Source organism: Oryzias latipes, chromosome 14 (assembly GCF_002234675.1).
Source record: "Oryzias latipes chromosome 14, ASM223467v1".
Taxonomy (NCBI): Eukaryota; Metazoa; Chordata; class Actinopteri; order Beloniformes; family Adrianichthyidae; genus Oryzias; species Oryzias latipes.
In genome coordinates, this window is record NC_019872.2 from 28,735,952 (window position 1) to 28,759,106 (window position 23,155).

The 23,155-nt window shown below is 42.5% G+C and overlaps 2 protein-coding genes across 5 annotated transcripts; one reads left to right on the forward strand and one right to left on the reverse strand.

Annotated features, from left to right (window-relative positions):
- The first annotated feature begins 2 nt into the window (after positions 1–2).
- On the forward strand, positions 3–11,169 carry LOC101158222 (putative monooxygenase p33MONOX). Of its 4 annotated transcripts, none has more exons than XM_023962737.1 (9): positions 3–253; positions 2,871–2,988; positions 3,054–3,117; positions 5,393–5,568; positions 5,651–5,765; positions 5,942–6,069; positions 6,588–6,688; positions 6,766–6,953; positions 9,556–11,169. In XM_023962737.1, the coding sequence occupies exons 3-9, from the start codon at positions 3,093–3,095 to the stop codon at positions 9,762–9,764; spliced, it is 942 nt and encodes a 313-aa protein (XP_023818505.1). In that variant the 5' UTR covers positions 3–253; positions 2,871–2,988; positions 3,054–3,092; the 3' UTR covers positions 9,765–11,169. The 4 variants fall into 4 exon arrangements, with proteins under 4 accessions (XP_023818505.1, XP_023818507.1, XP_023818506.1 ...); XM_023962739.1 differs by lacking the exon at positions 3–253 and adding an exon at positions 813–982 and having other exon boundaries at positions 9,559–11,169; XM_023962738.1 differs by lacking the exon at positions 3–253 and adding an exon at positions 813–982 and having other exon boundaries at positions 3,088–3,117.
- Positions 11,170–12,352: 1,183 nt separating this feature from the next.
- Positions 12,353–20,900, reverse strand: LOC105355710 (rho GTPase-activating protein 24-like). The gene is made up of 9 exons (XM_020709172.2): positions 19,615–20,900; positions 18,249–18,362; positions 17,926–18,133; positions 17,711–17,843; positions 17,213–17,286; positions 16,450–16,571; positions 15,651–15,873; positions 14,598–15,452; positions 12,353–13,713 (listed from the first exon to the last, which is right to left on the reverse strand). Exons 1-9 carry the CDS (start codon positions 19,664–19,666, stop codon positions 13,476–13,478), a joined length of 2,019 nt encoding a protein of 672 aa, XP_020564831.1. The 5' UTR covers positions 19,667–20,900; the 3' UTR covers positions 12,353–13,475.
- Positions 20,901–23,155: the final 2,255 nt, after the last annotated feature.

Consider the following 23,155-nt stretch of genomic DNA (forward strand, 5'->3'; position numbering starts at 1 on the left):
ACAGAACTGTACAGCTGCAGAAGCTGCAGAACCTTTTCCTGCAGGCCTGCAGAGCTTACAACGCGTCATTTGGAACCAGAAACTCCTTTGGGATTTTTGTAAACTTTCGTTACAAAGAAAAACCAACTGGGATGTTTCGTAACACCGAGCACAGTCTACCTCGTCTACCTAAGCAATGAAGCTGCACTTTTCATACCAGACGCTAGGTGGAGACAAAGACAAAGAAATTCCTGAAACTTTGGCGAGTCAACAGGTCCGTTAAATTGTCTCCTTTCCTCATTATTAACAATGAAAATGTGTTTTAATGCTTCTTTTATAAACTTCACTCACTGAATGCCATAAAAGTGTCACTACCTCCTGATTCTAAAAAAATTGAGTCTTTCTAAAATTCAAACTTGTAATTCATAATTAATAGAATTCAAATTAGATTTTACTACAAAAACTATAATGTTGCTCCGGAGAGTTGGAAAATTATAACTACGGGCAATTAATGAATACATAAATTAATACATCGTTTTTTTTGTTGTTGTTTTAGGATAAACATTTATTATAAATTTGATCCTCGAAGGAGTTTGACTCATTGAATTCTTTTAAGAATTTGTTTTGTCGTGATTTCTTGAAATAAACCTATTCCAAAATTAGAACCAATAAGTGAAATACGTGTCAAATATTAGGTTGTTTAGAATTGAATTTTTATTTTTTATTCAAAAATATAATTTAAGTCGTGTTTTGTCGTGTAAATTGGGTTTGTAATGAAGTTTATTGTTATTTCGTGTTGTTAGATTTCAATGACACGCAAGCTCAACATACTCTCGCGAGATTCCCCGAGAACAGCCAAAGCCAGCTCCCGTCGAGAAGGGTTTTCTGTGTGCAGAGTACAATGGCTGCAACCCGAGTATTGTCGTCTTCTTTAAGTCTACCAGTCAGAACGAAGGGATTCGCGTTGTCTTAGTCGTTGGTCTGAGGCTGCCTTTGACCGAAGGTGAGAGAAAAACATCGGAGGTTTTTCAGAGAAGCGCCGCTTTGGGCTGCTTGTACCGAAAGCTGCTGCTAGCATCTTTCCTCCTCCGGTTCCGCTATAAGCAGTAAGGCGAGGAAAGAAGCCAGCAAGCAGAAATTTGATAATAGTTTAATTCACACGCTTGACATCATAAGAAGGCAATAATCCTCCTGTTACCACCAGAATTTCGTCTTTGGTCAGAAAGTATAGCTGTATTTTGTGTCTTAATGTAAACGTAGCTTACTGTCTAGTGTTAGCTACTCGGTTCTTTCACCTTAAAATTCATAAACGCAGAAAATGTACTGTATCTTATCTGAAATCTTCTTATATTTTAACTACATTTAAGTATGTCGCGTGACAGTTCATGATATTTTGTGAATTTTGTGGGGGTTCGTTTGTTCGTTATTGGGGAACAACATAAAACATTTAATTCACAGTTTTGTTTATTTATTCCAGAGTGCATGCTTTTATTCTGAAGCAACTCCGTCAGTGACGTCAGAGGTGACGTAGCGTCGCCTGAACGACCCCGCAGTGATTAAAACAATAAATAAGAAACACGCAAACATCTTTTTGTCATTTAGAAAACCAGGAATCACGTTTTTGAAACCATCCTGTAAGATCAAGCTTTGAATAGTAAACCTTAATTTTTCCTCATTTTTACAAAGCAGCATTTTGAATTAAGGGTTCAAACTGCTGTGAAGACATCAAACATGAAATTAGTTTTTACTTAAATATTTTGGATTTAGTTTTAACAAAAATTATCTTTTGTAGTCGGTTCTTGAATCAACATTTAATTTAAAAAAAGGTTAAACGGTTTATTTTCATTATGCATTGGATCTTAATAAGTTGATTTTAATTTGATGGTTTGTCAAAGTTTGGTTAATAAATAAACAGAAGGGTAGTGTTTTTCTATAGTCTAAATGTCTGTTGAATTTAAGATTGTTACTATAGATTGAAGAGTGTCACTTCATTTGGGTTGAATATCCTAGCATCGATATCTTTGTTAAATTTCCATTGAAAAGAGTTGCATGGTTTGAAAAACAGTTTTCACCTCAACAAAACAAACTGATCAAAGGTCAAGCTTTTATTTTGAAAATGTGAGTTAATCTAATAACTAACGAACGCCTTTAAAACTGAAGAAAAAAAATGATTAATCAATCTGATGAATTTATATTACAGACCAGTTTGATGTTGGTTGTTTTTTAAATGTTTTTCCACAAAACCTTTCTTTTTTAAAAAGAAGAAGACTGGGTTCAATAGGTTCAACAATCAAATCAAATTGATCCTCACTTTAAAGATTCATCATCACCTTATCAGATCTATAAATCTATTTTCCTTTTAAAGCATATCTTGATTTGTTTTTCAGGACCATAACAAAGTGTCTCTTGTTTTTTTTACACCCAAGAAAATCAATATTAGTGCATCTGCAGTGAAAGCAGTTTTTTATAACCAAACAAAAACTGATTTGGGAATTTTCTGTTTTTAATAAATCAAAATTTTGCTTTGACTTTTGACACTAAGTTCTACTGAGACCCAGCAGATTTCGGAGCCAAATTGTGTTTCTAAACATTTAAGTAAATGTCCTTCGTTCGCTGTTGAATGATTTCTAAATGTTTCTTTGGTCTCACAGGTTGGTTCTTCATGAATATTTTCAGCATCACATCAGGTGTCTTTGTGGTGCTCATTCACTTTAGATCAGATCTTCTGCTAAATGTAAATAAAATCCTCAGTTTCAGTGCAGCTGGAAGGACAGTAGATGAGACTTTCAGTCAAACTGTTTTCCATCAGTCCAGGCAGAAGAAACGTCCAGCTCCAACGTTTGTCCTTTCTCCGTATCTGAGTGATGCAGCTGAACCTCCTGTCTCCTCAGTTGCTTCTGTGGCCTTACTGCTCTCCCACAATGCATTGCCAAAGGCAGTCGTGTATGTCAAACAGGCCCGTGTAACCACCACTCCATCTAATCCACATTAGAGCATCCACCTTGGAAGGTATGATCCTGTCTGTTGAAAGTTGTTCAGATTTCCAAGTCTTCATCAGGTGTTTCTGTTTGCAGCGTCTGCTCTCTCTGATCTTCTTCTGCGTCTCAGCTGCCATGTCTGGCCCTGGAGATCTCCCAGGTTAGAAGAACCGCCTTCATCTACGGGACATTTTAGAGACAAAAAAATATTTCAAATGTCATGAAAAAAACTCAGGAAGCTATTTTGTGTCACTTCCTGTTTCATAGTTTCTACAGCTTTAAACAAGTTGTTCTCTTCAAAATAAAAGACAAATGAATTTTTTTTATTCAGCTGTATGAAGAAAGAAGAACTGATGTTAATTATTGGTGCTGTGATTTACTCATAGTTTATTTGGTAAATATTTTGTACTTCTACTATAAGGTACTTCCAATTAGTTGCTAACTGTGTTATTTTTTCTTCAATCTAACAACTTTAATGATAGTCTGTGTTTAAAACTTGTACTTTAATTCAGTCTTGACTCTTGACTAAAAAATTTCATAATTCTTAATTCCCACAAATAAATGTTCTTGTTACTTCAGTTAAAGGAATTTATATTAAACCAAATCAAATCTAGAGGTTGTGGATCTTACCCAAGTTGATGAAACAGTAATGCACAACCCTCTCTTTGATAAGAAAATTTATTTTTACCATAATGTGATCAAGAAAATGGTCTCAGCCAGACAAAGCTAAGATAATTATCTAAGGATAAAGGGAACCTTCCTCTTTAGAAGGACACATGTGTAACAGCAGAGCCACACAGACTCACAAAGCATCGCTCTGTTTGCTGACAATACTTGAATTCTGACGGTAAGAGGATCTCCTGACCTCAAACTCCGTCTCTCCTGGTGACCTTCAAGGGATTTCTGCCTGAAACTGGATCTTCCTGCAGTGAAATGGTCACAGCAGAAAGTAAATCAGCTTTGCTTGTTGTGTCAGTGAGGCTACTGCTGAATAATCTGCTGCTCAGGTTTAGGCATTTTCACTAAACATTTATCAGGTAAAAGTTCAAGTAAAGCAGGATTACAATGGAAAAACACAAATGTACACTGGAAAAAACACAAATGTACACTGGAAAAAACACAAATGTACACTGGAAAAAACACAAATGTACACTTGGAAAAAACACAAATGTACACTGGAAAAATCACAAAGGTACACTGGAAAAAACACAAAGGTACACTGGAAAAAACACAAATGTACACTGGAAAAACACAAATGTACACTGGAAAAAAACACAAATGTACACTGGAAAAAACACTAATGTACACTGGAAAAAACACTAATGTACACTGGAAAAAACACTAATGTACACTGGAAAAAACACTAATGTACACTGGAAAAAACACTAATGTACACTGGAAGAATCACTAATGTACACTGGAAAAAACACTAATGTACACTGGAAGAAACACTAATGTACACTGGAAAAAACACAAATGTACACTGGAAAAAAACACAAATGTACACTGGAAAAAACACAAATGTACACTGGAAAAAACACAAATGTACACTGGAAAAAACCACAAATGTACACTGGAAGAAACACTAATGTACACTGGAAGAAACACTAATGTACACTGGAAGAAACACTAATGTACACTGGAAGAAACACTAATGTACACTGGAAAAAACACTAATGTACACTGGAAAAAACACTAATGTACACTGGAAGAAACACTAATGTACACTGGAAGAAACATTAATGTACACTGGAAAAAACACAAATGTACACTTGGAAAAAACACAAAGGTACACTTGGAAAAAACACAAAGGTACACTTGGAAAAATCACAAAGGTACACTGGAAAAAACACAAAGGTACACTGGAAAAAAACACAAATGTACACTGGAAAAAACACTAATGTACACTGGAAGAATCACTAATGTACACTGGAAAAAACACTAATGTACACTGGAAGAAACACTAATGTACACTGGAAAAACACAAATGTACACTGGAAAAAACATAAATGTACACTGGAAAAAAACACAAATGTACACTGGAAAAAACACAAATGTACACTGGAAAAAACACAAATGTACACTGGAAAAAACACAAATGTACACTGGAAAAAACACAAATGTACACTGGGAAAAAACACTAATGTACACTGGGAAAAAACACTAATGTACACTGACGAAACACACGTTACTCGGTGTATGTCGGTGTAAAAGCTGTGCGTATGACAATAAAAAGGATTCTGAGGATTCTGATTCTGATTTTACTCTGAAGTAACACATTTTCTACGCTGAAATAACACAAATTTACTCTGAAGTAACACAAATGTACTCTGAAATAACACATATTTACATTGGTCTGATATCCATAAAAATCTGTTGTTATTTATCAAATGTGTTTCACGCCAAACTTTTTCTTTGTCGCTCTTCTTTTGCAGCCATTGAGGGCTCTGGAATGGGGGGGATGAAGCTTCCCGTGGGAATGACCCGCCGGGCCCTCAGCTACGACGACAACCTGGAGGCCCCCATGTCCACCCCCCCGCACGACATCAGCATCAACAACCTGTGGAGACGCCCCGTCATTCCAGAGAGGAAGTTCTCCCAGCTGGCAGAGGTGAAGACTGAGCCGGTTGATCCCACTTCAGCCGAGGGGGGGGTTGAAAAGATTCAATTAAGCGTTGTCCCCTCGCCTCCAGGAGGTCGAGAGCGGCCCGGTTAGAGAGTCAGCGGTGCCGGACACCGCCTCCTTCAAGGTTCCAGGAGCAGTGAAGACCAAGGCCTCCTCCATCATCATGAATTCTCTCATCACCAGTACGTCTCCGCTCCTCTTCCTCAGGATTTCTGGAAAATACGGGGGAAAAAACTAATTGGAAATAGTGGTCTCGAATTAATCTTAATTTACGTGGAGTTCATTCTGATCATGATTTTCCCAGTTTTAGTTTTTTCTTGCTAAAACACCTTAACGATGCTTCTTTTGTTGGACTCAGAACACACCCACGAAAGCATGTCCAAGTTTGAGCAGAGGGCGGGGCTTACTGACACCAGCTACACCCCCCACAAAGGCCTCACGGCCGAGGAAACCCGGCACCACCACCGCATGCCCGAGGCCCTGCAGGTGAGCCGGACGCCGTCACCAACCCATCACTCAAATACTTCACTGCAACATTCCTGACGCTGCTTCAATACTTTCATTTTAGATGCAGTTTTCGGAGAAATCCTCAAAACTTCAGGAGATTGTTTTGTTTTTCACATAAGAAACAATTTATAAATAAATACACTAGTCTGGCTTATTTATTCATCTTTTTATTGATTAGTTAAAATGTTTTCATCTCATCTGCATTACTAGTTTCCATATTTATCTTTATAGATTTCATTTTAGTTTTCCCCTTAAATGTGTTCAGATCAGATTCTTTTGTTTCCTCTTCGTTTTTCCTTTTGGTCTTAAATATATTGATTAAAAAACAGAATTGAATGGAAGAAAACTTTATTAATACGTAAAAATGAAAACGACAAATAATTTTCTATATTTTGTTGATCTTTTGTTGTCTTTTTTCTTTGACTTCCGGGTCGTTTATCTGCTGAAAATGTGGTAAAAGTGATGAGACTTTCTGAACGGGATCTTTTCTGGTTCAGAAGCTGCAGATCCAGAACCTGGACGTCAGGGAGGAGAAGAGCTCGTCCGCTCAGTCCACGCCGTCAAACACGCCTCACAGCTCTCCCAAAGCGCAGCGCAGGTACGCTCAGCCAGCCGCCCTCCCCCGGGGGGACGGACACGCATGGAGCTGACGCCGGCGTGCTGTGTGTTGTGCAGGGGCTGGTTCAGCAGCACCGGCTCAGAGGTCAGCCTCAGCTCCTCCAACAGCAGCGTGGACATGGGGGGGCTGGACCCGGCCGCAGGAGGAGGAGCCGGCGGCGCGGTGGAACGCTGGAGCGTGTTCGGACCTCGACCGCTAGTTCAGCATTCAGCCTCTGACCTGGGATCAGACGGCAGCGCTGCAGGTTTGACTTTCTTTGGTTCTTCCATGATCCGCGTCGACAACGCGATGGACGGACCTTCAGACTGTAAACAAACCAGCAACCCGAGCCCCCATTGGCCGTACAAAACATGACGCAGGTTCTGCTCAGAGGGTTCAGGTCCGGGTGACTGACGACCAGCAGAGTTGACTTTTTTTTTTTTTTTTTTACACATGGGAACGTTGGGCAGAGCTGCAGACTTTTACCGTCTTTTTTTCCAGGATGACTTTAGGTAGGTGATCAGTTTGGAGTCAGCAGTGATGAAAGTCTTCCGGGAATTCCCGGAAATCCGGGTTTTTGAGCAAACCGAACGTACTTTCCGGGAAATAAAGACCTGATCTCTACGGACAAATCGCTTTCCGGATTAGAAAATGGTCTGAAATCAGCTAATTTTAGCTTTATTTTCTATATTTCTCCGCAGATCGCTTCCTCTATGGTCGTGGCCATCTCTCGTCTTCCGGGCCTAATTGACCAATGACGGGACGTTTTAGTTGCTTTCGGATGCGTCGATGGGTCTGATTGGCTCTGTCTGCACCACGTGGTCAGCGTGACTTGCTTCCCTAGAGACCAAAACTGGCGGACCCACGCTAAACTTTCACAAACACATCTGAAGAGTTTGCGATCAAATTTGTGTTAAAATAATGGCAGGCATCGTCATTATTGAGCCTGGTCACGACCTCAGTTGTGAGAAGACGATAAAAAACAAATTGAAGTGGTCTTGGCTGGAAAAAAAAGATTTTTAAGGTAGTGTAGGTCAAATACTTCTTTGTGTAAAATAATCTCAAAACCACATTTTGAAATAATTTCAACTTTAGTTTTGAGTTTCAGTTTTTATTTTGAATACATTTCTTTATCTAATTTATTTGTATTTCCTAATTACCATGATTTAGTTCAGTATAGTTGACATTAATTATAAGTATTTGATGGTTTGGACCCGCACTCCCTTAAAAAATAATGTTTACAATGTTTAGTTTAGTTTGTATGTTTGTTTTGATATTTCCCAGATTACTTAGTATTGGTGTTAAAGAATTGATGTATTATGTTATAGAATTATAGTTTAAAGCAGATCCCATATTTTGATGTAATTATAGTTTGAGAAAACAGTGCAAGTGGATGTTGTACATCAGTCATTTCTAAAGCAGAAATAATGTATAAATAACTGAGGTATTTTCATAGAATATCATAGTTACTGGTGTTCTTTTTGCCATTTGGGGCTTTGATGTTACTATATTTTAGCAATTGTATGTTTTGCAGCTTTAAGGAAAAGCGTAGATTGTAGGATTGTGTTACTTTGAGCAATTTTCCAAATTCTTTTTTGGGACCAGCAAGTCCTTAATGGAGAGTCAAACTAGGGGTTTGAATGACAAATCATGATGCTCCAATTAGTCTTAGTTTCTTGATAAAGAAGTGAATAACTAGCTGCCAGAATGCACCAGAATGCATCTAAGACCACGTATTTTTCCAAAATTTCGCTCTGTGCCCGCCATATCGCTCAAAGAAAAGTTCAGGGATTTTTTCCTTACCTGACTTTCATCACTGAGTCAGATAGAGCCGAGTTAAACAACCAAAGAGCTTTAAACTGGGAACAACAGATTCTTCTTAAAAACAAGTTTAAATAAAAATGGAATTTAAAAGGATTTATGTTGTTTTAGGTGAAAAATTGAACTAGCTGTAGTAGAATTTGCCTTTGTGAGATTTCTGAAAATGAGTTGGGATGTTCTGTGCTTTAAAACAAGATTAAATCGTAAGAATATAAATACTAAAATGTACTGTAATTAATTGAGGAATTAGGTATATTTATGCACTCCTTCCCCAAATGGATCCCATTTTAGGAGCTACAACAGACCATAATCATCTTAGTCAGACTAGGATAAACACATTAAAAGATCAATTTGTTTGGATGATTTTTAAGTTTAATTACTCAATCAAAACCTTCCAGTTATTCAAATCCAACAAATATGTTTGTCAAAACAAGATCACAACAAAACCTAAAAATGCTTGTTTCAAAAAACAGTTTCATCTAAGAAATAACCTAAAATAAGATGTTATTAACATCAAATGACTCCACAAGCTACTGGGGTTTGTTGCCTTAAAACAAGTCTTTACATTTGATTGAAAAGTTACTAGAAAGTTAGTTTTATAATAGTTTAATAAGACATTTAAAGCAGAAACTAAACAGAAATACTCGAGGAAATGTTGCGTCTCTGCAGTGTCACGTTGAGAAGGTTTCTAGAAACCTTCCAGATCCTTCTGCAGCTGAAAAACGAGCTTTGTGGAGGGGAAAACCTGACCTTTGATCTGCTGACTCTTTAAGAAGATGAGACTTTAAGAAAAGTCTCAACTTGAAGAATTTTGTTCGTTTTAGAAAAAAAACATGGAACTTATTGTAACGCGACTCTTTAAAAACACAGTGGGCAACATTTTTTAAAAGACTAAGGCTTAACAAGCTAAAAAGAATCAAATATTTAAAAAAAACAGTCTATTATATGTATAACTTTCAGACATTTCTGATGTTTAACTTTTAACCTTCAAATCATTTTTCCGGATTTCTCAACAAAAACCTATTGCTGCTGAATTTCTTTCCCAGCAGGCTTTGCGCTGCAGGCGTACCGCGGAGCCCAGAAGCCGACGCCCATGGAGGTGATGAAGTCGCAGGCGGCTCGTCTGACTGACGACCCTCAGAAGGTGTCCCCCCCCAAGATGGAGATCCCCACGGTGGAGGGCCGGCGGCAGGGGGCGCGTCCGCACAAGCTCAAGCACCGAGACATGAACATCCTGACGCCATCGGGCTTCTGAGGGGGGGGGGCACCCGTAACTTCGTTGTGACCCCGCCCACCTCTGCTTCCTTCAATCGGTGTTCTGGTTCTGTAGCTGTCTGGATATGGACCCCCTTTAGCTCCAAAACATCCGTCTTTGCTTCTTTTCAATCACAATGTTGAAAGGCCTAGTGGTGACAAAGGCAGACTCCGCCCCCCACTCTCACCTGGACGGTAGACCACGCCCCCAGCTCTCACCTTAAAGGCAGACTCCGCCCCCCTCTCTCACCTGGATGGTAGACCCCACCCCCAGCTCTCACCTGAAAGGCAGACTCCGCCCCCACTCTCACCTGGATGGTAGACCCCACCCCCAGCTCTCACCTGAAAGGCAGACTCCGCCCCCACTCTCACCTGGACGGTAGACCCCGCCCCCAGCTCTCACCTGAAAGGCATACCCTGCCCCCAGCTCTCACCTGGACCTGACCTGTGAGCTCTGATCCTCGTTTACTGGCAGCTATAACCAGCGGCAGGTCCCACAGTCATGTCCCACAGTTCTCCTGCAGGTCTTGGTGTTTGTGTTCCTAAAGGGTCACAGTCCGCTCTGGCGGTTTGTCGGTCCGTGGACTTTGTGGTATTGACGTCTGCGTGTTTGCTGAGCTCATCGGGAGGCAGGAAGGACATTTCATCTGAGCCTCTGCTGCTCTTCATCCTTCAGGTTGACGGGAGCCCACCCCCACCCCCCTCTCCACCCACATTCCCATCACTTCTGGAGGTCCATCCGCTGGTTCCGACAGATCCCGCGTCAGAAGCACTTTATCCCCTCCTTCAGAACGCAGGAAACGTTCTTCTGAAGACTCCAGAGGACTCACCTGCTCCAGCTGGGTATAAACCAAATGAGTAGAACAGGCATATTCCATATTCATTGTGAAGGCGTCTCAGGAAAAGCTCCTGATCACTGAAGTTCGGTCTGTTTCTTGGATTTTTCTTTGGGTTTTTGTTCTCATTCCACGTGGGGCTCAGCAGAAGAAACCACAGCTCCATCAAACGATGGCCGATGTTTCCTGCAGCCCTCTGTCAAAAACGCGTCTTATTCTGAAAGGACGCAGCAGAATTCAGACTTTCAGCGGAATGTTCAGAAGCGCATGCAGCTCGCCGTTACGCATCTCGCCGTTACGGTTCGCCCTTGTCTGTCTGATGAAGGAACCGTGTCACATGTCCTTCTGCAGCCGCTCGGTTCCTTTACTGTCAGTCAGTGTTGGATGTTTGTGTTGATGTTTTTCTCACAGCAGTACGACACGCTCCCCGTGACCTCTGACCCCCCTTTGACCGCCGTTGTACTGACTGAACCTCCCACTCTCTGTGACGACTTTGTAGACTGTAAAGTTCTTTTTTTGTTTGTTTTTGCCAGAACGACGTGAGAATAAAAGTCCGATTCTCAACAGAAACATGCGAGTGTGAATTCATAAATCTGTCTGCAGCTTTGAGCTTCAGTCCCTTCTGGAAAAAAATCCTTTCACTCTAGTAGATCTATGCTAAACTCTCTCCTCAGCTCTGTGCATTTTTAGCGTGGACATTTATTCTATGATTTGAGATCATGTTGGGGAGTAAATTTAGAGTTCTGGAGCCGCTAGCCCCCCCCTTTTGACCAGCCCTCACCCGGCTGAGCAGCCAGTTTATGCCCCTCACTCCCCCCCCCCCCCCCGATGAGACTTGGATGTTGTAGTTTCCATAGCAACCATTTATGTTTTGGTCAATGTAATTTTTTTAAAGAATTGGCAAACATTATTTCCTTGGCAACAGAAGTTTTTGTTAGCCACGCCCACATATCTAATGCGATAATGTTGTACGTCACGTAAATATTCACGCAACAAATGTGCGCTCAGCAGGGGAACGCCACTTTTGCGAGCTCGCCACCCTCTGGACCCGTGCACCTGCTAGTTTTTCAGTTGTTGCTGATCCCCTGGATCAGGTGTGTTCAGTCAGCTGATCAGCAATGTGAGACAACGCCAAGGTGCATGAAGGGAAATGTTGTCCGTTACAGACTTTTGAGATCCTAGATTTAAGACGAGGAATTGAAACCATTTGATTCCTTCTTGGAAAAACCTTCTGGCGGTTTTTGGTGGTAGCGTCAGAGAGGTTCGGCTGCTTGGCGAGCTTCACTCTCACCTGTCGGTTACCTGTTTCAGTGCTGATGGAGCCACTTTTGAATAACTGCAGTTTTCTGCAGGAAAGACCACAAATATGGAAACTCTTCCAACTTTCAGTTTTTGAATGTAAACATGACAACACAGACATGTCATATCCTCACATTCTTCAAGCTGCTTAAACGCATATATCTATTTTATAAAGAGCCATTTTTGTAGTTCTCTGGGCTGATTCTATCCTCCTGACTAACGTGTTCTCTGTAGAGGACATTTCTAAACCCACTCACTGAACGGACTCCTTTTGGATCTCTTGAGGACATTTAGGGCTCTCCAGGCATACAAAATATGAAGAGTTGGGGCTCTGGGACTTGTAGTTCTTTGTGGATTTCAAACTATTTTGCCTGGACTTTTCATTGAGCAGTAGATTTAGAGTCACATCTGTGGATGTCATTTAAAACTTCAATGATTCAAACTGATGCATCAATAATCAAAGAATGGCTTCATGTTTTATTGGAAAAACGTAATCATGCTCATTTTCTCCAGATAAATGAAGGTGAGGACGTTTCTCGTTCAAGTCTGTGGTGATGGGACGAAAACACATTTTCTTTTTTCGATAAAAGTTTTATATTGGCAGCTCATCTGAATTTCTTTTGTTTGACCTCCAGAGTTGTTGGAAGTTTGAAGAAATGTGGACAGTCTAAACACGAAGTCAACAAGTCCATTTAAAAGAAAAAGTTGGAAACTCTTCTAGAGGCTGAACATCTGTGAGTCTGTCAACCTAAACGTGTTTTTGCAGCTGCTGAAGAAGAGCAAAGGCGAATAGAAATATCTGTCATCGACTCATAAAGTGACTGACATGGATGGACTTGATGACAGACGGCTTTACGTTTCTTCAGAACCTCTTTTTCACTGGAATTTGTTGAAATTTGCCTGATAAATTGCTTAAAAATGTCTCAAACTTCTCAAATGTTCTTTTATCTTTAGGAGTGGAAAGGTGGAGGTTAGGATAAACAGTCAGTCAAAGTGACCCGTGAGCAAAAAGTGTGACAGAGTTGAGCTAAAGTTTAAAAAAAATCAGATTTTCAGGAGTGACTCATGCAGAAAGACCGAACAAGTTTCAGTCAAATGACCTCAAATCAAACACCTGAGATACAAATCTTGACTGATTTACCGTCTGAAGACCGTTTATGAGTACAACTGCAGTAGTTCTTTCATTTTACTAAACGTTATCACCTGCCTGTTCTGCTGCCACAATCTCATTTTTAATTCCAATTAGTCCCTGTTTAGTTGACAGGTTTCTATAACTCCTCCCACAACGTTTCTTCAGCTCTGAACTGAGTGTTGTGGATTTGAGACAGCCGTAAGACAACGGAAACCCCTTAAAGACAGGGAAGCTGAGATCTGTGACAAAGCTTTGGTATCATTGTAAAATCTCCCTCCATCCCAGTGAAACACGGCCACTTCAGCAAACCTGCAGTCAGACTCTGGCTCTTTCTGAAAGTCTGGATCCGCCCTATTAGAATGATAAAGTTTAGTTTAAGATCCCGTCAAGGACAAAATGTGACCCTTCCCCATCCCAGAAAGTCTTTGTAGTTGTTCCCTCTTCTTCAGATGCTTCCAGCCTCTCTTCCCCCTTTGTCGGTTCTCCGTTTTATTTCTCCGTACATGTGGAAGAACAGCTCCATTTCCCTCTGCAGGCTGCTGTTCCGGTGGTCTGCATCCACTTTAGCTCGCTCCATGTTGCGGATTTTAATCTCGGCGACGCTTTGGCTCCGCCTCTGCTGCTCCAGACTGAGCCTCAGGACGGCGACCTGCCGCTCCAGGGCGTCGTTGGAGCGCTCCAACCTGCAGAGGACATGTACAAACCTCCATGGTCTCTTCAATTACCCCAACGTTGAAAAGTAAAGATTGTAAAGTCCAACATGTGTACATCAAGTTATGACCACTTCCTCTTTGTCTCAGGCTTCACAGCATTTGGTGTGAAGCTGTCTTTCTGTTTGCCTAAAGAATCACAGGGTGATTTGGCTCAGTTTTTACCCAGAATGCCTTTGCGGCCTATGACCGTGCCTGGAGGTGGATAAATCTACAAGTATGGGACACTAAAAGTGTTAAAAACTTTACTATGGAACATATAATTTACTTTACTACTGACGCCTTAATCCCAACTGCTCCACGGGTGGATATGGGCTGTTTCTGGGTGAAAACCTGTACGGGGCACCCAGGTGACCATGCCGCTGGCGACGGGTCGTAGTGAACACGTATACAACCCACAAGTGGGAAGTAGGCAGATTCTGCCTTTTTTCAAATCCTGTCAGCTGCCCGTTAGAGGTGTTCACGTGTAACGTGCACGCTCCTTGCTGCAGCCTGACTCGTTAGAAATGAGGCCAATCAGAGTGTAGTTTGTGTGGAGGTACTTGCGTATCACGTGCACACCCTGTGTGTGTGTGTGTGTGTACTGCCTGACACACGCTGCCACAAATGGTGGCATTTCCCATTGTTGAAACATTTCTTTCACTTTAACACTGTTTCTGTAAAGAAATGTACAACTGGTGGACGGTGATGGTTCCTGAAGAAGCCACCCATCCATTTTCCAAACCCACCTGACCCCTTTTTCATGAGCCAGCAGGGATTTGAACCAGGCCCTTCTCAAGAGTGTCAACCGCTACACCCACGACCTGCAGAGAGCTACAAAACATTTGTGTTTCAAAGGTCCCGGAGTGTTTGCTCACCTCTCTATCCGTGTCTGGTACTCTGTTTTCTGCTGGACCATCTGCTGCTGCAGCTTTGCCACCAAGGAGTGGGTATCCTTGCTGGCACAAAGATGCTCTGCCTCCTGGAGGTTTGGAGGAGCAGAGGGGAGAAACACCTCTGAGCTTCCTGTGCTAAGAGGACTGTCGCTAAGAGCAGAACAGGAGGCCGGAGAATTTGGGTGGGGCGTGTCGTTGTGAAGATCTTCAGTTTTTTCTGGTTTCTCACACGAGGAGAATTCTTTGGGTTTCTTTGGTGACAAACCAGGAGTGTCTGCCTCCACATCTTCACTGCTCTCATCAAATGGTAAAATCTCTGCAGACGACCACGGAGTCGATTGCTTTGTCTCCGGTTTTTCAACTTCTAGTGCAGAAGTTCCAACATGGCCTTCTGAGAAGTTGGTTGCACATGTGGCGATCTCCATTGGTGGATCCAGAGAGGCTCTATCCAGATTGTCATAGGCAGAGGGGGTGCTGTCCTCCTGTGCCTCACTGCTGCCCCCACTGGCTGCCTCAGGCACTACACCCATCTCCTCCTCTTGAAGACCTGACCAAGCCTTTTCCCAACCTTTGAGCCCGGCGGACACAGAGCCGTCTGGCTCCTGGTCATGTAGCTGCAGGTTGGATTTGGCAGCTTGAAGGAGATGAGATGGTCCCTGACCGTCGTGATGCTGGCATAAATCCACGTCGTTTCTGGCAGAAGTGTGTTGAAGAGGCTGACTACAGGACAGTGGGGGGTAAATACAGTTCTCGGGCTGAGACGAAGTGTGTCGATGACCAAGACGCCTCTTCTGACCAGAGGAAAAGTCTAACTTGACTGCTGGAGAGAAGATGCAGCTGAAGAAAAACAAGCAAGAAGGTCAGAACTGAAGAGAGAACCATAAAACCTGGAGAAATGTCAGGTTGATGGTTGCGTCATCTTAAAGTTAAGTCATGGCTTCTGGACTTGACGTCTTCTCTTGTTGAAACCATTGGTCACTCGTTCAAGCAGCTTCATCCATCTTGTGTTTGATGGATGTGTTGTTTTTTTCTTACCTGGAGTTGTTTGAGTGTCCATCTTCATCAGAGCTGTCTGTGATGAGAGGCAGAGACCGCTGTCGAAGGCAGGGCGGCGGCTGAAGATGAGGCTGCGTCAGAGCGCTGGATGACGCACGTGAACCTTCGGCCTGCCGTGTTCTGATGGGTGGAGGAACCTTAGCAAACAGGGACTCGTTTTCTCTGATCAGCTCCAACATCAAAGTCTGGACTAGAGCTGCACCTTTGGAAACAGGAAGTGTGAACAACTTAAAGTCGTGTCAAACAGCCACTGCATACATTTTCTCCTTGGGCAAGACACTGCACCCTCCCTGCATCCAGTGTGGCGCCACAGGTGTGTGAATGCGTAGGAATGTCCCCGTGATGGTCAGTAGGTGCGAACTCTGTCAGTCTGCCCCAGGGCAGCTGTGGCTACATCAGTAGCTGCCATCACCAAGTATGGATGAGTGATGAATGACACATTGTAAGAACTTTGAGCGTCTGGAATAGCACAGATAAATACAAACTATTATTATATTATAAAATATGCGTAAACCGCTTTATTCTTATCCAACTACAAATTTGGAAAATCTCAAAATCGAATTCACGCAAAGACCTGTCGGCCGAAACCCTCAACTGACATCTACACGCTCGACGAGTGACGAACGCGAGAAACACCTATGAATGACGTATATCACGCATGGATCACGAAAGCCCGAATTTTCACACGTGGGAAATGTGCCAAATGTACGCAAAAAGTGGCTGTATGACACAGCCTTTAATTATGCTTTGTAAGCGTGGATCTTCTTTTTTAGTTTACCTCCCATGATGCTTTGCAGGTCTTCAGCCTTGGCTCGAAGGATGTTTGGCCCAAACACAGTTGCTAAGTTCTGGACGCTCATCTTATTGCAGCTGGAGTAGCACTGGACTTCATTCAGGAACCTGCTCACAAACGTTGGTGCAGATCGTCTTCTTTTGCTCTACTTTCATTCATTTTGCTCAAAGCAAACTCTAACTAGGACCCTACAGATTACATCTACCTCACTGAGGCTATTTGTTGGTGCCTTAAGGGTCAGTTCCTGCCCTCAAACATCACTGTCATGGTTTGTTAGATATCCTTTCTTGCCTTGAACAGTCTAAACTAGGGGTGTCCAATTACAGGCCTAGAAGGGCTGGGTCCTACATGTTTATAAACCAACCGGCCATTAAAGCTTGCTATTGGCTAAACACACCTGGTCCCGGTAAACAACAGCTGGTAAAGTAGGATATGTGGAAAACCAGCAGGAGGGCAGCCCTCAAGGCCTGGATTTGGACACCCACGGCCTAAACATAGCAGATTAACTCGTCCACCTTGTCCAGCCAATAGGAGTGTTTTTTGGGAAGGAAACAGAGACAGTGGTCCTTGGACATGCATGTTTTCCATCCCTTATATAGAAAGCAGTGACCCAGTAATCATTAGAGACTCTACCAAGTAGAGTCAAAGAACCCGGAGCCACAGCCACAGTTGATCATCTTGAAAGTATCAACAATAATCTTACGTTGAATTGTAACAAACTGTCCAACCGAACAAGAGGTTTCCTTACTGGCAGATGAAGTGGAGTAAGTTAAAGTTGGAAACCGGTAACTCGTGAAGAAGACTCCTCAACTCCATCATACCCTTGGAGAAGAAGCAGAAGGTTAAAGGAAAGTAATAAAGGGAATAATGGAGGAGAAATACTAAAGAACGTAAAACAAGGTAAGTAAATCGGCTGGTTTTAATTCTGCTCATTTTATTTGGTATTCCATTGGTTTATTTCTTCAAGCTGTTGTTGGTGAGAAGGACGGTCCGTTTTACAACAGAGTTTCACATAGGTGAGTACTTGCTAATGAACATTCCTGTAGCTGTTTATTACTAAATGCTGGTTTTACTGATGCAACTGTTTGATAGGATGGAACCTCCCCATTGCACATTGTTTTTTTGGGGAGGGAGTCATCCAGTTTGTTAGAATGCTGAGGTTGCATCCCAGGAAGATTTTTAGATTTACAAAAACTTTAAAGAAGCTAAATGCTTGGACGTTTTGAAAAGAATAGGGAATTGTTACCAGTGTGCGATCACTCGACAGCTTCTGAGCGCAGAAGAGGAAGTTCTGGTAGCAACTGTAGGGAACCAAAGGTTCTGGCAGCTGTCTGAGATAGAGCTTCAGCAGTGATGCCACTGAGTGGACATCTGTGGTACTGCATTGGGAATGCACAGTAATGAAGATCTTCTGCAACAATGTGATCAGAATGCATTTGAAAGAGCCACAGCTGACCAAACCTGTCAAAGGACGGCCTCTCCCCCGAATCAAAAGCTTCCTGCAGTTCTCTGACCAAACTGTTCCGTCCAGGTTGCCGAAACAAGCCCACCTCCTCTAGACCCCGCTCCCTGATGAAGTTTACGCACTGCTCCACGACTATGGGAACCACACGTACGCCGTAGCGTCGCTCATACAGAACGGTCTCCTCCAAACGCTGACCAAACACCCCTGCAGGAGAGAACAAGTGCAGACAACCACATCTACCAACCTGTGACCTGAACATTCGTCTTGAGTCCATACTTAAGGTCGACTATTGGCCAAACCTCAGTATTGACACTTGCACCTGTAAAAGGGATCCAGACTCCCTTGTTAAGGCTCTTCAACCACTCATCACCCTGACCGGCGCTGTTGGATAGGAAGAAGTAGGAACCCGGGCTGGCCAGCACGTCTCTGTTACCTGCAGATAACGATCCAGATAAAAATCATCTGAACTGGGATCAGATGCTCAAAGGAAAATCTTAGTGGGAACATTCCTTCATTTTTTTCATTCATCTTCTTCCGTTTATCCCTTTCGGGGTCACAGGGCTGCTGGAGCCTATCCCGGCCACTTGTGGGCAAAGGCAGGGGACACCCTGGACAGGTCGCCAGTCTGTCGCAGGGTCACACATATCACACACCTATGCACACTCACACTCACGGACATTTTGGAGTGACCAATTAGCCTATGAAGCATGTTTTTGGACGGTGGGAGGAAGCCGGAGAAAACCCACACATGCACTGGAGAACATGCTAACTCCACAGGCTAATGCTAATTTATCACTTTGTGGACAATAGTGGGATGGGACCCACCCACCCTGCAAACCAGCGGAAGCAAGTTTTACAAATAGATTTGTTGGAAATGATTTCTTTTTGCCTGAGAACATGCAAACTCCACACCTTGTTGTTCTGTTTCGGGTCCCCCAACCGGAATTGAACCAGGGGTCTTCTTGCTGTGAGGCAACACTGCTCCACCCCATGTCTGAATCTGATTTTAAATCGGTTTGAAAGATATATTTTGGCTGTGCATCAGCCCAAATCATTATTCCTCCACTGCCATGCTTTACAGTGAAGTTTATTTTTTTAACACAGCAAGAATTCATGCATTTCTACTGTCATTATTTCTGTTTGCACTTTTTTTAAACCGGTCTTGTGTAATTTTACTTAGTATTTTATAATATGGATTGTTGTGTTTTTGATTTTTCTGACACATTTAAACACTTTTGACACATTAGCTGTGATTTCTGTTGGAGAGTTTGGCTTTTCATTTTTTTTAGAGAGCTGAACAGTTTATTTAAAAGATGAATGCTTTTTTAGGGGCAGTTTTAAGACTTTATTTTCAACCAAAACAGCTTTAAGAGCCTTCTGAGTTTTTACTGATGTTATTTTGCTGTTAAAATTGTTTCAGGCATGCGTCAAGACACTAAAATGGTCCTAAATGATCTTAAATGTTCAGACATTTTCAGGTAAATCTATTCTTAGCTCTAACACAGCCTCCACCCAACCACATCTGCTGACCTTCAGAGTTTCAGACCCTTCCATGCATTGTCCTTTTCTCCCATCATGCTTTGCTCTTTGTCTCTCTCAATGTCCCAGCTGAAGGACGGCACAGAGCTGAGGGGGTCTGCATGGATTTTCAGGTGATGCTGATGGTGCGTGCAGCTCCACGTTACCTTTGTGGCCTGTCCTGTCATGCTTCCAAGACTTGAAGCAGCTGAGTCCCATGCTGCTTGACTTCTGGTCTGTTTGAGGATCCTCAGGGACTTTTGTGGACTTTAGAATGCAAAGCTGCTACATCCTGATGAACCTGACAGACACCAGAAAAACCTTATAAATAAAAGAGACCAACCGTGATGTGCAAGCTGGATCTATAATGCAAATCCAAAGTGAAGGTCCTTTTGATAGATCTTCAGAAAATGGTGTGAGCCAAATGCAGCCATAAAAGGAAAAGCGCTGCTTGGTTATTGTCACACGCTGGTCTGCAGCAGATACGCTGCACTGAATGCATCATAAAACGCCAGCAAAGTCAGCTGAAATGCTGAGACGGTTTGCATAGTTTTCTTTTTTAAATAAAGCTCATCTTGTCCGCGATGGATGTTGCATCTTGGGAACGTTAGAGCACAATACTTCTTCCTAAAGAGAACCCTGGTTGGCTGCATTAAAAATATGCATCTTGAAAAAAATCCTGTCCTTGTTACGAGTCCTACAGCCTCGCACAAGCCAACGAGAAACCTTTGCATATTCACAACAGAAGACAAATCCTTTTGAAAGGTTTGTCCCAAATATGCAAAAGGATGTTTTTGTTCCTCAGGATGCCTGAACTGGATCAACACTTCCGTTTTTATTAGGCTTCCATGGTAAAATCCTCTGGCAAACCCTTTTTTTCCTTTTATCTGTTGCTTTTCAGAAGTCAAAAGATCCACACTTTGGACATTTTCTAAGGGATTCAAGTGGTGGAAGAGGTTCTCTTGGTTCCTCTGGAGCTGCAGAACCTCCCTGAAACATCACAGTCCTCAACTTTGATTTGTCTCAAAGTTAGCAGCCATGGCAGACAGATTACATCTGAACTCGACAGAGGAACTCGTCAGACGTCTGTCCTTTCATCTTTTTCTCTCTGTCTTCTTCTCCAGCCAAAACTCAGCTGAAGAACGGTGATCTTCTAGATTTTTCAGGGTTTTTTGACATTCAGAGCGCCAAAAAGTCTTTGCTTTCCTTCTCCATCTTTCCTCGTCTCCGTCCTCTTGTCCTTCGCTTCATTGGCTCTTTATCAGGACATTGTCCTCCTTGTCAGAACCCCCTTTAAAAAGCCCCCGTCTTCCCGGTCGCTCTTCTTCCCGCTTTCACTCCATCGTCTCCCGTTGTCCCTCTTTGTCCCAGTCTCGCCTGTCCTCTCCACCTCCACCCTCTCCTCCCTTTCTCCCCCTCTCTCTTCATTTCCCAGCAGTGCGCGTGCCCCAGGTTGCCCCCCTCCCCATTTACCTCATCAATAACCATGTCCTGTGTGTGTGTGTGTGTGTGTGTGTGTGAGCTGTGCATTAGGAAAATTGGTTCTCTGCGACGCAGAGCAGTTTTACCAAAGTAATCACAGCTTATGGCGATGGAGGCAGAGAGATGGTCTGGCTCGGATTCTTCTGCAGCTGAAGTATGCACTGCTGCTGCAGAGCACTCACGTGCACACTCATGTGCACGAGCTCACGCACAATCACTGCCACCATCATTCAAGTGGACATTAAAGCAAGCGGGCCGGCCGTCCCAGTCAACTTTTAAACTCAATTAGAGTATGAGGAACCTCCTGGTCTGCTGCGGTCCAATTCAATAAGCTTTATTGGTCTGACGAACAATACATTGTATGGAGTTTGGTTTGTAATCAATACAAGCAATCAAATATTAACAGTTTTGCTCCCAAGTGACTACAGACATGAATGAGACCCAGACTCATGCATACGAATGTGATCTTCTGGCTCTTGCAGTCTGCAGGTCCGGTTCTCCACGAGAACTGTCAGAGGAGCAAACTCTGGTATTTAGAGGTCCATCTTCCCAAAGCCACCTGGAAAAACCATTTTCAGTTTGTTAAAACTCTTGAGTGTGTGGGTGGAGAGACCCTGTCTTTGTCTTCACTGTACTGAGTTAAGGATGCCTTTACCTGGTGAATTCAAGGCTTTAAAGTCTCACTCCAATCATCTTTTGACTATTTTTAAAGCGTTCCCAGCGGTCTTTAATTATGTTTAGGATTTATTTAGTTGAAATTTTAAAAAGAGTGTCGTTTTCTAGAACACAGTTCCTGCAAAGGGACAGGAGTTCACTAAAATCTACCTCTGACTTGTGGGCGGGACAGTTGGCGCAGAGAAGACCCACCCTTCCGTTTCCGTGTCAGCCCAAACAAACAGCCCAAAAAACATTAGCGGCTCAACAATAATGGTGAGCAATATTGTGGCTATCCATCCGTCCAGTTCTGATCCAGATTCCAGCTCCGACGAGGAAAACAAAGACGTTCGTGGATATATTTGTCTGACAGTGGATGATCAGAATGGAGCGGAGCAGGAAGCTTTTGGCCAAACGATTGTAGTTTGTTCGTCATAAATAGGATCCTTTCAAACGGCATTTTTCCATCTGCTCCTGATTCACGATTTGAATAAAAGAATACTCCGCAATGCAGTTTTTGGCTTTATTTTCTTTATATACTGTATATCCTTCTTCATCAGAAAAACACATGTTAAAAACACAATGGATTTTCTTTATTCCATCTGCTTAGTTCTAGATTTTGCAGCACAAAATCTCCATTTAAGTCATTTTTTCTTTTGTCAGAAACACCGTCTGACATTTTTTTTGGGGGGGGGGGGGTGGAACTGCTGGTTCTGGTGTTTCTCATCTCCACTAAAAGGTTCACATATTTACTGTCAATGTGAATAAAGACAGGCAGCCTCATTGCAAAGCTTTCTTGTAAAAAAGGCCTTTTGTGGAAAAGATCCAGAATGTGGGTTTGGACTATGCAGCACCCCCTGCTGGCAATGACATGTAACCGCAACTAACCAAGCTCTTTGAAACGATGTTGTTTTTAGCATGTTAAACTCCACTTAAATATTTTCTGAAGATTGCTTAAAACAGTAAATACCTGAACATCTTCATAGCTTTGGGTCACCTGAGTCAGTTTAGGCTGGCTCGGTTTTGGTCACTTTGTCCTTTACCGTTCTTCCCTCTTCTTGATCAGACATTAGAAACATTAAAATATAAAAGGCGCATATTTTAAACATTACCTCTGAGAAATCTATACATTTTTAACACAAAGTACTACTAACTGCATGCGTTTTTATGTGTGCAATACATTCAATGTTTTGTGGTTTTTGGAATCTGTATGTACTAGGCTGACTCACTCGAAACAGTGCAGAGATGTTGTTTGTAAAGTGAGTGTCAGAAAAACACACAAGTACATAACAATTATAAGTAACGTATGAGCCACCTTAAGGTGAAAAACTGCAGGGATTTGGGGAAAATTGAACTTTATCAGCTGAAGGAAAACTGCCACGTTTCAGTGCGAGGGTCTGTCTGTCTGCCCCGCCCACCTGCAGCTTTGGCGATGATTTAATAGTAGCTTTCTTGTTGTTGTTGTTTTTCCAGGTTCAGTTTCAGGCTGTAAACTAAAGATAGTTTATTTGAATGCTCTTTGGTAAAGGACTAACACTCAGGAAAGGTTACGAAGCCGTCAGAGGAGCATTC